General features: G+C 38.4%; 1 protein-coding gene across 5 annotated transcripts in view; it reads right to left on the bottom strand.

The window, feature by feature from the left end:
* Ten-a (tenascin accessory) overlaps positions 1 to 13,938 on the bottom strand; it is a 561,949-nt gene that overhangs the window by 165,657 nt on the left and 382,354 nt on the right. For all 5 annotated transcript variants that reach the window (XM_071780078.1, XM_071780079.1, XM_071780081.1 and 2 more), the window contains one exon: positions 8,584 to 8,659. In XM_071780078.1, coding sequence (XP_071636179.1) covers positions 8,584 to 8,659 — 76 coding nt within the window. The remainder of the gene's footprint in view (positions 1 to 8,583; positions 8,660 to 13,938) is intronic.

Raw genomic sequence — 13,938 nt, 5'->3', positions numbered from 1 at the left:
CCATTAGTATTCACAAGGATGATAAATAAGAAAATAAATAAAAGCCGTTATTAAATTATGCAATTGTATTCATGTTGAGAGTTTTGTATTAATTGCTGAATTAATGTCTACGTGAGCGGTTCAATGATTTATATAGATTAATATTTTATATCATATATTACATGTTTTTGATGAATTAAAAATAGAGCTGCTTGTAAAAATTAACGATCGGGTCGATGGTCATCGGATGCCATCAGCTTAATGACCGACGCGCGTCACAGTCGATAAAACCGACAATCAGGCAGGGGACAAAGTTTATCGCGTATTGACAATATTTTACAATAAAGAGGTGATATACGGGGGATTTGGTTTATATTTAAAAGTTTGACCGTTATGGGGCACGCGGTAGCTATTCTTATAGAACGCAAAGTTAAACCCCACATGAAGCTCATAGAGAGAACGGCGCTTCTACTTCTCGGTTCCACACACTAACGTGCTTTATAGTTCATCTACATTGGATACCATGGGGTGTTATTAGAACTTTTCAGTCGTATAAATCTGCGCTCGCGATGATACGACTTCCCGCAAGGATATTCTCTAAGCCGTCGTAAATAGATCCCTTATAAAAATGTACGCTAAATGACTCGCAGTTTTTCAATCTCAATAGATTTCTTTACGTAAATGTTTATATATATATATATATATATATATATATATATATATCTACATTGATAAGCTGTAAATTATTTAGTTTCCAGATGCCAGGATATATTTAGGTAGATACTAGAAATACATGGCGCTACATATATCTTCGATTATATTAAAAAATATGAAATAAATCAATTAAATTAATAACTCGGTGTTCAGTGATCCCACCATAATGATTTCGCTATATCGATATGTTGTAACTGTATTCGATTTCTTTCGATAACAGCTGAGAAATAATCGTAATAAATCTCCGTCGTTAGCGAGATAATATTACGAGAAATTAGGATAATAAATTTCTTTACACAAATGCCTATATCTATATTGATAAGTTATAAATTATTTCATTCTCAAATATTTAGATATACTGGAGATATATGTATCTCCAATTGTATTAAAGTTTAAAATAAATCAATCGAACTAATAACTCGGTATTTAGCAATCTCTCCCGTAGCGATTTCAAGATATCAAATACATTGTAACCGTACTCCCTGAGAGCTTTCAGTAACAGCTGAGAAATCGTAATAAATCTCCGTCGTTGGCGAGATAATATTGCGAGAAGGTGAGATTCACGTCCGTAGCGCATATCCGAGAATTTGAGAGCGAATGGCAGGGATTACGGCGCGCGGCCACACGCTTTGAAACTTGGTGGTTTTAAGGTGCGCGCGCGGCGCAAGAGACGTGTCGACCAAACGAATGGTCTTCCTGCTCGCGGAAGCATTTCATGCAAATTTGTCCCAGTGCGATGTCACTCGTACTTTCCAGTCTGCACTGGTAACCAGTGACCTACTTTCCGTTTTCGCGCCCTTCTCAAGAGACGTTCGTTCTTTGCACATACAAAGCACATGGGACTCCTCCTAACGTGTAGCCTGCTGGAGCGTTACAAATAATTAAATATTAAATTATACGCGGTTACGTCAGCGAGAAAAAGCGTACAGCTTTAAAATAAGCGTATCTGGAGATACGAAGCGCGAATTTAATTTATATCGGATTTCAATACATTTTTGTATCTCATTTAACAATTGTTATGTAAAGTATGTGAATAAAACATGTGAAACATGAAATTAACTGAGAAAATAGAAAGTTCTATCTTTTAATTATATACTCTCGCTGTGTTGCATTTCGTTATTTTCGTTTTCACTTTCATTCTCATATTTCACGTTCGTATATACTCTCATGGCGGGGCGTGCGTGCATGCGCGGCGACTTTCAAACTCCGAGTTACTCCATTTAGCCACGTCACTAAGAATAACCTGCGGCTTTTACGAGTATGTCTCGAAAAATTTTTCGCATGCATAGCGAAATGAAGCGCGGCAGGTGCGAAACGTCGCGAAGAGTGCGCACGTGCGCGTATCTACTGCCGAAAATACTGCTGATCGTATCGCGCCGTGTCACGCGAACCACCTGGATTTTTATTAACGTACCGACATTACGACGCGCACCCTCTCGTCGCGCCCGTATTCTTTTTTTCCCCTTCTACGGGTGCCACGAAGTGCGTGTGTGGCGATCTAAAATTAGGATGATACGTTTCCCACGTCCCTATCTGCCGGTCAATTACCACCCTCGTCGAGTGGCACGATAAGGATTCTTTGGCTAATTGCAGCGGGGGAACAGGCGAAGTTAACGTGTCACCATTTTATAGCTGTCGCTTTATTCTTCGCTTGCGTGGCCCGAATTCACGCCTTTGTCGTACTTACGTCTACGCACGCGTGTGACACCGCTAACCAATAAATGCTTACCGTTTGAAGCGTACGCGCTTTATCGCTCGGGATTATCTGTGATGGATTTTCGGATATGTAACTGTTTAAAAACTCGTGTACTCAATTTTCATGCAGCGATCGTTCTGTATCGCGAAAACAATTTGAATATCCCATTTGTACGTAACGCACGATATTTGGATTTAAAACGACGTTATAGAATATTTAGACGGATAAGCGCAGCTAGGAGAAAAATTGCCTCTCATAGATACAACGAATTGTATTCTATACATTCTATCTTTTCAGTTCCTCTCGTGAGCTTAATGAGTAAATCTCTGTGTCCCCATTACAAATGGTAATGTCCGCCAACATTACTTTTTAATACTTCTTATCTCTAATGTTTCTAGTTGTAATAGCATTGAATTCATGATGAGATGCATAAGCAAATCGCGTAATTTGTTTCTACATAGCTTCTCGAATAATGCTTATTTTTTATCTTTCTTTTGTCCGCAGCTAAGGCCCCATATCTATAATCGTTATTATGAATAAAACCGTATAAGATGAGATATTCAGAATAAAGTTTTGTATTTTGAAATGTAAGTGGTTTATTAATCACTTTGATTAGAAACAAACTGAAAGTGTTCTCTGAAAGTGTTCTCGTAAACGAAAGTATTATACGATTTCCCACAATGTTACAAACGCGACAAAACGGTTATCAGATTTCATTTTACTTCAGCTCAAATAATATAAAGCTAAATTATGTAGTAATTAAAGATGGATATATGTAAAAACATGTTACTTCTCACTCTCACTTCAGTCTAAAAAAGATGTCACTCTAAAGGACAAATGAAGTAGATAACAAATTTGTAAAACGCGGCGCGAGATATATTCGAAGTTTTAGAGAAATAATTATCTCTTAAATATCGCAAAATAATATTATTTTCATCAAACAGCAGTCTTCAAGTTTTATACCGATAAATAAAATATCTGCCTTGAAAAACTGCCATCAGTTCATGAGTCGTTGATCGTGGAATTGACATTTATCATCACTAATTGGTATGAAATGCTCCAGCAATACTTTTCTTGATCGCGTTTCAGTGAATAAGAACGACTGTGCGTTACGACGCACAGAGCGACTCACACAGCAACCTGTTCATTCAAGTGATGCCGTAAAAATAATATAATAGCATAGCCCTTGCTATGAAACAGCGCGCCGCGTCGAGACGAAAACAAGTGTCGTATGTTAACAAACTCGTCGCTGCTACGAAATATGTTTATTTCGTATTATATAATATAAAAATAACGTTAAATATTCTCTATTCCTTGTATTTCAAATCAATACTGATAAATACTGTTATCTCATGTTCCGCAAATTATTTTATTATACATATTCGCGAACTCATCTTTTATTAGCTCTAAGATTAACTTTGTTTATTAACTTTGTCTATTACTAATAGCAAATTTTTAATGTTATACACGCAAATTATTATTTAATTCTTTCTTTTAATAAAAATTTAAATGATTGATTAAATCTTTTATTTAAAACAAATTATTAAATGTAATGCTTATTTAAGAAATAAAATTTATCTTTTGTTCTAATAAAAAATATTTATGCAAATAAATTTATTATTCCTACTTTTCTTTTCTTTTGACAAAGTTTTAATTAAATTTAAATAAGACGAATAAAATTGTGCAACATTAATAAATAAATAATTGTAATTTTAATAAATCAAGAAAATAAAATAAAAATTATTGCGAAAAATGCTTATTCTAATTTCTTTCGTATTTGATTCAAATCATGCAATTTCTTTTATTCTCTCTCTCTCTCTCTCTCTCTCTCTCTCTCTCTCTGTCTTTTACAAGACAAAAAATTGTGTGAATCATTATAATAATATGTTAATTTTTATAAATACTTTATAAAAATACAAGAAGATTAATAATGTATTCATTTCTAGCTCACAACTTTATCACAAAAAAATCACGCAAAAATTTTGTGTTGCCTAAACAGAGGAAGCGACGAGAATACACTTCGCGAAAAAGAAAAAAAAACATTTTAAATTTGGCTTCGTGAAAGGCGCGCTGCTGAACGAGGCTCGATTCGGTAGGGCGGATGGAAAGTTTAAGAGGAGGAGAAGCCCGAGTCTCGCGCGCAAATTGAAGCTGGGATTAAGACGTCGGGCGAGATTAAGGTTTCCATGTTGATTAATTTAAATAGTTCCGCCGTCGCTCCGCGGAGAGACAAAAGCATACCCGTAACCATAGCAGCACCGAGCGGCCGGGGTACGTAGGGGAAGGATGCATGGTAAACAACTTACTTTTCACAGTGCAGAGGCGACCTGGAGAATTAAGGAACGTAATACAGAGTTAAACGAAGCGCACTTGAGTGTCGACCTGCTTTAACCGTGAATTTGTTCGGATTGAGATGTATTCCTCCATTTTTTTTCTGTCATTTACATCTAATTTAACATCTCTCTGGGACGCAGCAGGAGTTACATATATTTTCATCATTAAACGCAAACAACGGAAAACGTAAAGAAATATGTATCATGAGAAATCAGGTTGCAGTTGAAATAAAAGATAAAAGATTGAAAGGAAGGGCACTTATACGTTCCAGTACTCTTTGAGTAATAAATTTCTTGAGGTCTTATCTACGTTCACCATAATTCTACCGTCACCGGTCATCTTGCTCTGTAAAACACGCTGCCGATATTTCAAGGAAAATGTAGCGAATTTTTTTGCGTTTTACGCTCCGTAAAAAGAAATTATGCTGTCAGTGTGTTCTTTTAGTCTCTTAATTGATCAGTTTATGAAACTGACTACAGATCTTTCGTGTTTTTTCTATATACTTTTACAAACATGCAAAAATTTAAAATATTTTTAAAACCTTTTAAATATTTGATACTAGAAAAAAGAAAAATAATAAAATCATATTTAATTAACTTCCAAAATTAAATAATTTTTTATATAAAAAATATTTTGCAAAAAAAAGACTCACTAAAATAAATAGTTTTTAGGTAATGGATATTGACAATTAAAAAATGTGCAAAATTTATCTATTTTAAGTAATAGTCATTATAGTCAAGCGCAGTTAATATTTTTCTGCAATGATATGTTGTGATAGTTTATTTTTTTTGCAGAAATCATAATACTAATTGTGTTCACAAAAATAATCTTGATATAATTTCGAAAATCTTTTTTGAAAACGGTACTAATTTTTTTACGGGCATCAACAATGATCGCTATTTCGATCGATTCTATAATTAGAAACCGATAGGAAAAATAGTAAGGCAAGAAAAGATAAGATGGAACGTTCAGAAGAAAAATAAAAAGATAGAAAAACAAGTCTTTATCGCCGGTCAAGTGTAGCGAGTGTCTTTTTTAATCACGTTGTTGCAGTTAATAAGCGATAAATACTATAGAAAAGCGATTGTCTTCTTTCGCGTATTATCATCCGAAACACGACGAAGACCGTATCCGTTTATTCTGACTAGGAAAAAGGTAAAAAACATATTACTTTCCTTTAATAGATATATAAATCAATATCAAGCTTGTGATGTCTGTAATGTACTATAAAAAGAGGAAAAGATAAACTTACAAAAATAATGACTTAATAATGATTTCTATCGCATTCTCGATTAATAAATAAAATTTATTATTTTATTTATAATCTTTATTATTTCGCAGAGATAACGGAAAAAAGTAAAAGCTAACAGCATAAATTTCTACATCTTGAAAAGTTAAAAGTGACAGATTGATCTATATAGGTAATTGACATATTTCTGAAGTAAAATTATCTGCTAAAGTGTACGCGTATTTTAACCGCTCAATATCGCCAGAGGCGATGTTAAATGAGTAAATATAGAAACCGTGCTAAAAGAATTTATTTGATCTTTCCGAAATATCGAGTGCTATATTTTGTACTGGGAAAAAGTTTGCGATTTTCTGTGAGCACCGAGCTATCGTGATCAGTGTTCTCGGCGGATTCAGTCGTTAGCAGTCTTTAGAAGGAAGTCGGGGTAAGGCGTAACGGATGGAGGACGAGTAAAAGGAAGGATGGAACGAGGGAGGAAACTCTCTTTCGCTCTCTCGGACAAGGGCCGCGCGTGTTCTTTTAGCCGCGTTGCCTCAGCAACAGAGTACCTTCCGTCTCGCTGACCTGCTGTTTCCGGTGACACCGATGGCCCTTCCTTCTCTCGTCATTTTGCCGAGACTGGTACGCGCTTTCTCTCGAGGAGAAAAAAAAAATTATTCGGCCGACAGTGAAAAACTGCGAAAAGCGTTAAGGGTCGATGCTATTATCGTTCGGAAGTGACGGTATCTTTCGATTAAATTTTCCTATTTCTGTTAGTCAGTTCCTGACGTAATGGTCTCGTATCCTTTATGATTAAAGAGATCACGTGATCACCGTTAACAGATCGCTGCAGCAAATTGCAGCGATGATATGTCAATAGAATGCCTCGTATATACCGGGGTTGAATTATCAAACAAGCAAGCTTTACATGACGGTAATAATGTTGTCTTATATCCAAGTACTTTGCCTAGGTATTATAGGATTCAAAATAGCAACGCTATCGTGCGACGTAAGTATAGAATGAGATCGATACCCCTGAGTAGAGTTCAAGATCCTCGAGAAAAGACCGACGAACTCGCGTGACTATCTATGAATGCGTAATGCGAAGCAAGAATCTCGTGTCAATCACTACTAATAAGTTAATTAATATTACCTAAGCTATATACGAGACAGATAATCGTATGCATCGCTGTACAAATATAATTCGAGAGAATTTAGGAAATCAAGAATGATAGCGAACGGATTAATTCCGCCGAGAGAGCCTCTTAATACTGGCATAGGACATAAATCGGATAATCCAAGCTGCGAGCGATGTTTCATAAAACATCGATATCATTTTATTATTCATATAATCATATCGTATAATTGCGTGATATCTAATTTAAATTCTTATATGTGATAGACTATTGAAATGACGCTTTTTGCGAGAACGCTACATAATTAACGTGACCGTACTATTTCTGAATTGCTCCTGTGCTTTTTTTCGAAAATTTAATTACGAATAGAAATATTTTTATCGTATACTTATAAAATCATATAAAATAAAATCACAATGTGAGATATCAGCTATATTAGTATGGCGAAGTCGCTCAGAAACATTCCGCGTGCGAGCGATGAAATATGAATTGCGGCACGTAGTGGGCCATTACTTGCTTGAGAAAAGAAAGTAGGAGGAATGCTGAGGGACGGTAATGAGGTAGAATAAAGAGCGAACTAATTCGAAATTTCGTGCGCGTCACCGACGGCGATCGACCGGCACGCTTGGCGTGAGAAGAGACGGAGGAGCGAAATGGAAATGCCTGGGACGGGGCCTGTTCAACATTCTAAATATTTTAAAAGTTCAACTCATTTGAATTGGAACATCTTTAAACGTGTCTCTTTCTCTACCTCCCGCCTTTCTCTCAACTGCCTCCCATCGGTTGGGATCGTCGCGGAGTTCTCTGTACTTATCGCGTTTTCTTACTGCGCTCTTGGCCGTCTTCTCTTCCCGACCGATTGATTTAGACTCTCGAAACTTTTCGCACTCGAGTTTTGTCGCGGAGACATTCCCCGTAATCGCGAAGAAAACGGCCTCTACTCGTTTAAGTCGCTCGTATGCGTAAAAATCATCATCGAGTGCAGAATGCATTCAATGATTTGTATATTTATGTAGTGTCAAACGTTACAAGTGTTAAAAGTAATTTCGTCAGATAATTGTCAATAAATTCGGTGATTTTGTCAAAATTATATCTTTGACTTTAATCATGTGAAACCGTTAGTTTACACAACGATAATGAAATCTGCGAGGCGCGATACATGATGGTCGAAAACCATCGAACGTCACGATGTGTTCACGGTTTCAGAACGAATCAGTCGCGGGCCATCGATTCTTTGTAGCTACTAGGGCTTAATTCAACCACGTAAAACCCAGCCAGCGGGTAAAACCGATAAGGCTGACCGATTTGCTGCTCCAGCGAGAAAAATCCGCTTACTCGTTCGCGCCCTTACGGGAATCTACGCTATGTTATTCCGGTTGGAATATGGATGTGCCACATTTGCGAGTCGCACGAGAGAAAGAGAGAGATAGAGAGAGACGACGTCGCACATTCGCGTATACGAATTGGCGAAATTCGCGGGAGGCGTACTAACTCACCTGGTCACGGTTGGCGTGGAAGCGACCCCCGGGGATCGTGCTGGATAACTCCGTGGACTTCCTGACATCAAGTACTCTGCAACACACAGCGAAACGTTTGTCCTTAATGCTCTGCTGCATAAAGTCACACTCGGCAATCGAGTAGCGCATCCGTCTTGCACCGGTTAACGGCAATACAAACGCCGCTTTCCAAACTACCATCCGCGAGCAACCACATGATGTGCGATTACAAACACCCGCTGACGCCTTACTCTATCAGCGCTGGTGTAACAATCTCCGCTCAAGACACATTGCGATACGAGAATTTCGAGAAAATTAAACGCAACATTTCGGAATTTTAATAATTAATAATAATCTGATAATGGTTATCTAACGATAATTGGACTAACAGATAATTAGCACCAAAATTATGTTCTTCAATTAATCCGACGGTAATGCTAGATATTCCCTGCATCATTCTGCGCTAAAGTATAATGTAGCGCGAACACAGAAATTCTTCGATACATTCCGAGCGCGGCGTGTTCCAATTTTCTGTGCATTTGATTCATGGCTGTTGCATACTGCGGCATTTCGCTGAAACATATGCCGCCGTAACTACTGCTTAATTACTTAGACAGGTAACAGGATCTGCGGCGGACACAGATATTCCTCTACTCTCGGCAACTTGACCTGTGTCATGCGACGAGATAATTGAGTTTATTAAACGTAAGTTGTTCTCGTATTCGCAAGTGCTTTAACCCTGTTTCGAATATAGTGTCTGCGGAATTATTTAAATGTAACGATCAAAACGGATGCGTACTTACAATTGTTTCTAGTTATGTCTTATGTTTTTAAAACATATTGTGAAAACGATCGATATAAAGGTAAAAATTGGAGATTATGTCAACAGAATTGACGAAGCATTTTAATTAATTGAAAACGTTAAGGGTTTGTGTCGAAGATGTGTGGAGTACGCGAACAGACAAATCGGAAGAGTGATAAGTGCAATCGTCGAGACGAATTCGTAGAGGTCCTGGTATCAACGAGTAGCGACGCGCGCGCATGCATAATTAATTTTCAAACTTTCTTTCCTGCCCGATGGCAGGCTGACGTTGCCATTCGATTTAGTCTTCGTTCGCCGTGCGTGGTCTCCGGTCTGTCGGTTCGTAGCGTCATGCATATTCTAGTTGATGGGTCGTCGCGAGCTGCCTTCCTTTTATCTGTATAGTTAATGCGTTCATGACTAATGTAACCGTCAGTAACGTCCTGCTATCGACCGCAGTCGTCTGACGCTCTCGTCTTGGTCGCCAGCATAAGATAATCGCTAAATCTCTTTATCGGATAATGCTTAATTCTCTCTCTATCCGTAAACGTCATCGACCGACGAATTATTCCGAAACATTTAACTGTTGTATACGCGTTCGTATTGCGTATAGTTGGTTCTTATTATATACGCGAAACATGTAAAATGATATCTCTTCCCATTGATAACTCCACACAAAGATAATCAACCGGGATGTATTCTATCTTTTAACAGAAACGATAACAAGCTCTTTTTGTCGAACGATTGTAACGCAAAACGAATATCTTTTCTGCGCTGGAAGAGAGATTTTCGCACAACGCGAAAATTGGCTATTGAATCAATAACGAGGCTGAATATAATGGGAGTTAGTGAGTGAGTCTAGAGGAAGCGGTTGCCAAATAAAAAATAACAAGGATAGTTTGTTCGTTCGTTTACTTTGATATACCGACGCTACATCGGTTTTGGCCCATAAGATTCTTCTAACCACCGCTTTCGCCCTCTTATTTCTACAGCAATTTGTCACTGTCTACGCCCCGAGGATCTTTACTTTATACACTGGATTCTAAGTATAACTCACTACGCACTGATAAGGAGTATCGTTGTATTGTTTTATACCGATTTCTGTGTTTTATATATTTATGATAAAGTATTAAATCTTTTTTTCAATATAACAAGTCTCTGCTGCAAATCGAAGTGTTTTAATTAATACACTTTTGTATAGTCACTTTTTAAACGTTTAGAAAACGTATTCAATATAAAAACACATAAAGCGTTTTTCAAGCGTTAAACGCATAGTATAAAACACTAAAACCGAATTAAAATAAAATTAATCGAAAAACTTATTAATCGAAAAAGCGTTTAAACTATTTAAAATAAACGTTTAAAAAGTGACTACAAAAAAGTGTATTAATTAAAACAGTTCGATTCGCAGTGTGTATTCGAATCCTACAACTGTCTAATGTTTAATCGTAGCTATAATGCAAAGTGCGGCAATTTGTTTGACGGCGTACGCACGAAAGAGGTAAACGCGTTCGCGTGAAGCTGTTATCGCGGCCCAGCATTATCGATAAACAGCACCGGTCCAACCTTAGACCGGGTTCGTTACCGGAATCTGGGAAACGGGATCGGAATCATTGTGTCATCGACACGGCCTTGCCATTCGTCACTCGCAAACCTCAAAGGCTCGCTTGCAATACACAGGATGTAACGTTTCCTTTGTAATTCTGAGCATAAATTGGCGCGTGTCAGATGCGAATGAGTCGATTCCGTTGAACCGCGCGCATTGGTAGGTGGATAGGTTTAGGTACAGAAACCTCTATCGGTCGGAGAGAGTCCTGACAGCTGGGAGCACAAAGCGACGGGTTCATTCTCGCAGGGCGAGAGGTTGGTTGCCAGGCTGCCGAGGCTTAGCAGCCATGCCAGCTACCGTTTGTTTCGTCCGGTAGTCATGGTGATAACACGGAGAAGGTGGGCGCAACTGATCGAGGGTTCTCCGATATCTCGCATATTTTCTAGCAGCCACCCTCTCGGCGAAAGCGACGCTCCTGGCTCGCTGGACCACCCATCGAGAATATTAACGCCCACGAAGGGATGCGCCGCATGCCTCTGTCGGGGTACTTTCGGAAGAAATAAGCTGTGCCGAGTTACAAGCGCGAATGCAGCGAACATATCCCTCCGACAATACCATTGGAATAAGAGTAAGTCATCATTGTGTGAGGATTTACTATGTATATTTTCATATTGACTTTTCTAAGAAGACAATAATTCTTCTTATATAAGTACACTAACAACGACGCAAGGATTTCTTTTTATCGTGAAAAAAATTAAGTATGCTGACTATGTTCAGATTTTAGATAAATTTTATAATTTAATTATTAAATATATATACACCTATGCTCTCTCTCTCTCTCTCTCTCTCTCTCTCTCTCTCTCTCTCTCTCTCTCTAATAGAAAATTTTACAAGATTATTAAAAATATTTTACAAGCACGGTTTATTATAATTATTTATAAAATAAAAGGCGATTAATTTAACTATCATTCATTATTACAAAGAAGTTGTGATACAATTTCATCAATCTCTCTTCTATTATCTGGACTTTCTATACATCTTTGTGCGGAACACAAAAATTTTTTTATATAAGCATAAATATCCTTATCGAAGTTCGACGAATGATGCGATCAAGTTGGTAATGAGCGATCATTATCGTGATCCTTAAGAGAGATTTCAATTTCTCCTTTATATAGTCGTTCTGAAGATACTTTCGAAGTCTTCCTTCATTAGTATTTGTTTCGGCCGATTTTAGAAAAATTCTCTCCGAAACGAGCCGCGCGTCGGCAGGGAACGATCGATTACGTTCTATCTACGGGAACTGAAGTCTGGCCGACCCATCTTTTGCTCGAAAAAGTGTCATTATCTGCTAATGGCGCGGCAGCAACTAGGTTGATGCGCTTGGTCGGTTAATGATGTGACTTTCGCATTTTGCCGATAGACTATACCAATTTTATCTACGTCCTCCGATTTTACCTGATGTCCTCCCGGAGATTCGCGAGCGCCGCGACCGCCCCTCCCCCTCCCCGGACAACAGTTATTTAGGGGTTAACGGGATGCTGTAGTGCCAGTAATTACCGACATTTTTTTGAAGACACTAAACTTTGAATTGGCTTTACGGAATTGAAAAAACTTTTTTACAGAATTAAAGTACGCACAAAAACGGATTGCGTTGCAGTCGATTTTACATCAAAAACGAAAAAAAATAGAAAAATTATAGTTTTGTTATCGATTTCTGCGGTCGACTCGTGACAACATTTGCTGCACATAAAAATTTAGACTTTGTACGTATAAAATAAGCATACAGCGCACTCGGGATTACAAAATAGAACAATGTTGTGCTTTCAGAAATGAGCTTAGAAGCTTTAGTATAAGAGAAAAATTTGTCTAAAAATCTCATATGTATATATGCGTGCGGAGTAGTATTGTGTGTAGCGAGAGATCAAACAAGCAGCAATCAAACAAGGACAGATGTCATTTCGTTAGACAAAGACAGATATAGAGAAAACAAAATTAGAAATGTTAACATTATCGACATATCGAGGAAGTTCGGCCGTCACTCCAGCATCCCCTTAAGGTCGTTTTTATTGCCGCACTGCATTCTTATCGCGTTACTTCGTTACTTTCAAAGGTCTATTCGCTGCAAGGCAAAATATCTCCGGGAACTACGCGAGAGACATGTGTGTCCGCGCGAAATATCCTCGTGTAAGAACACCGCCGACCTAAATACGTCGCCGTCAGAACATCGTCAAAGAGAAACGAGCATTATCGCGGTAACGATAACTGGATTGGAAATTACGTAAGCGGAATTAAGTAAGCAATGTAAATCCCATCGCGATAATCTTTTCCCGCGCTCGGGACGCTGATAGAACGTGCCGATTAATAGCCGAAAAGCGTGCAATTTAGATCGGGTGATATCCTCGGATCGAGAAGGGCTTTTCTTCCTCGTAATCGAGGATGTACCGATCTGTTCTTTACTTAATCATCGTACACGGCTCTCTTAACGAAGACGGGTGAGGGATGTTTCTGGTTGAAAACTGGACGTCGAGTAGGGACGATCGAATAAGATCATCAGAGATAAAGACGACTAAAGAAAACAAGAGTGATAACGAAAGTGATAACAAAAGTGATAGCGTGGGAGTGACAGGGCGTAGTTAGAGCGACAGCCAAAAAGGGCCAGTGAGTGGTGGTTGCAGAAGGGGTAGAAACACAGTTAGAAAATGGAATTTGAAGGTGAGTCGAAGTGAGGCGAGGCGAGGCGAGACGAGACGAGGATAGGGGCGAAAGGCACGTAAAGACAAGAGAAAAAGATCAGAGATAGGTACGTAAGTCCCTGGATGGAGTGGATACAGTTGAGTCTGAGGGTTTCTTGGTTGTTGGGTGTTTGGCTGTCGGCCAGGGAATCTCTGGAGCGCGACGGTTACCTTTTTCTCCGTCGGGAGGTCTCTTCGACCCTATACGTATACCACGGTAAGCGTACCGTCTTTTCAGAATGTCAACTGTATAAGGGTTACGCGAGTGTGCG

Source organism: Temnothorax longispinosus, chromosome 6 (assembly GCF_030848805.1).
Source record: "Temnothorax longispinosus isolate EJ_2023e chromosome 6, Tlon_JGU_v1, whole genome shotgun sequence".
In the NCBI taxonomy this organism is placed as follows: domain Eukaryota; kingdom Metazoa; phylum Arthropoda; class Insecta; order Hymenoptera; family Formicidae; genus Temnothorax; species Temnothorax longispinosus.
This window is presented reverse-complemented; position numbering and strand designations above follow the sequence as displayed.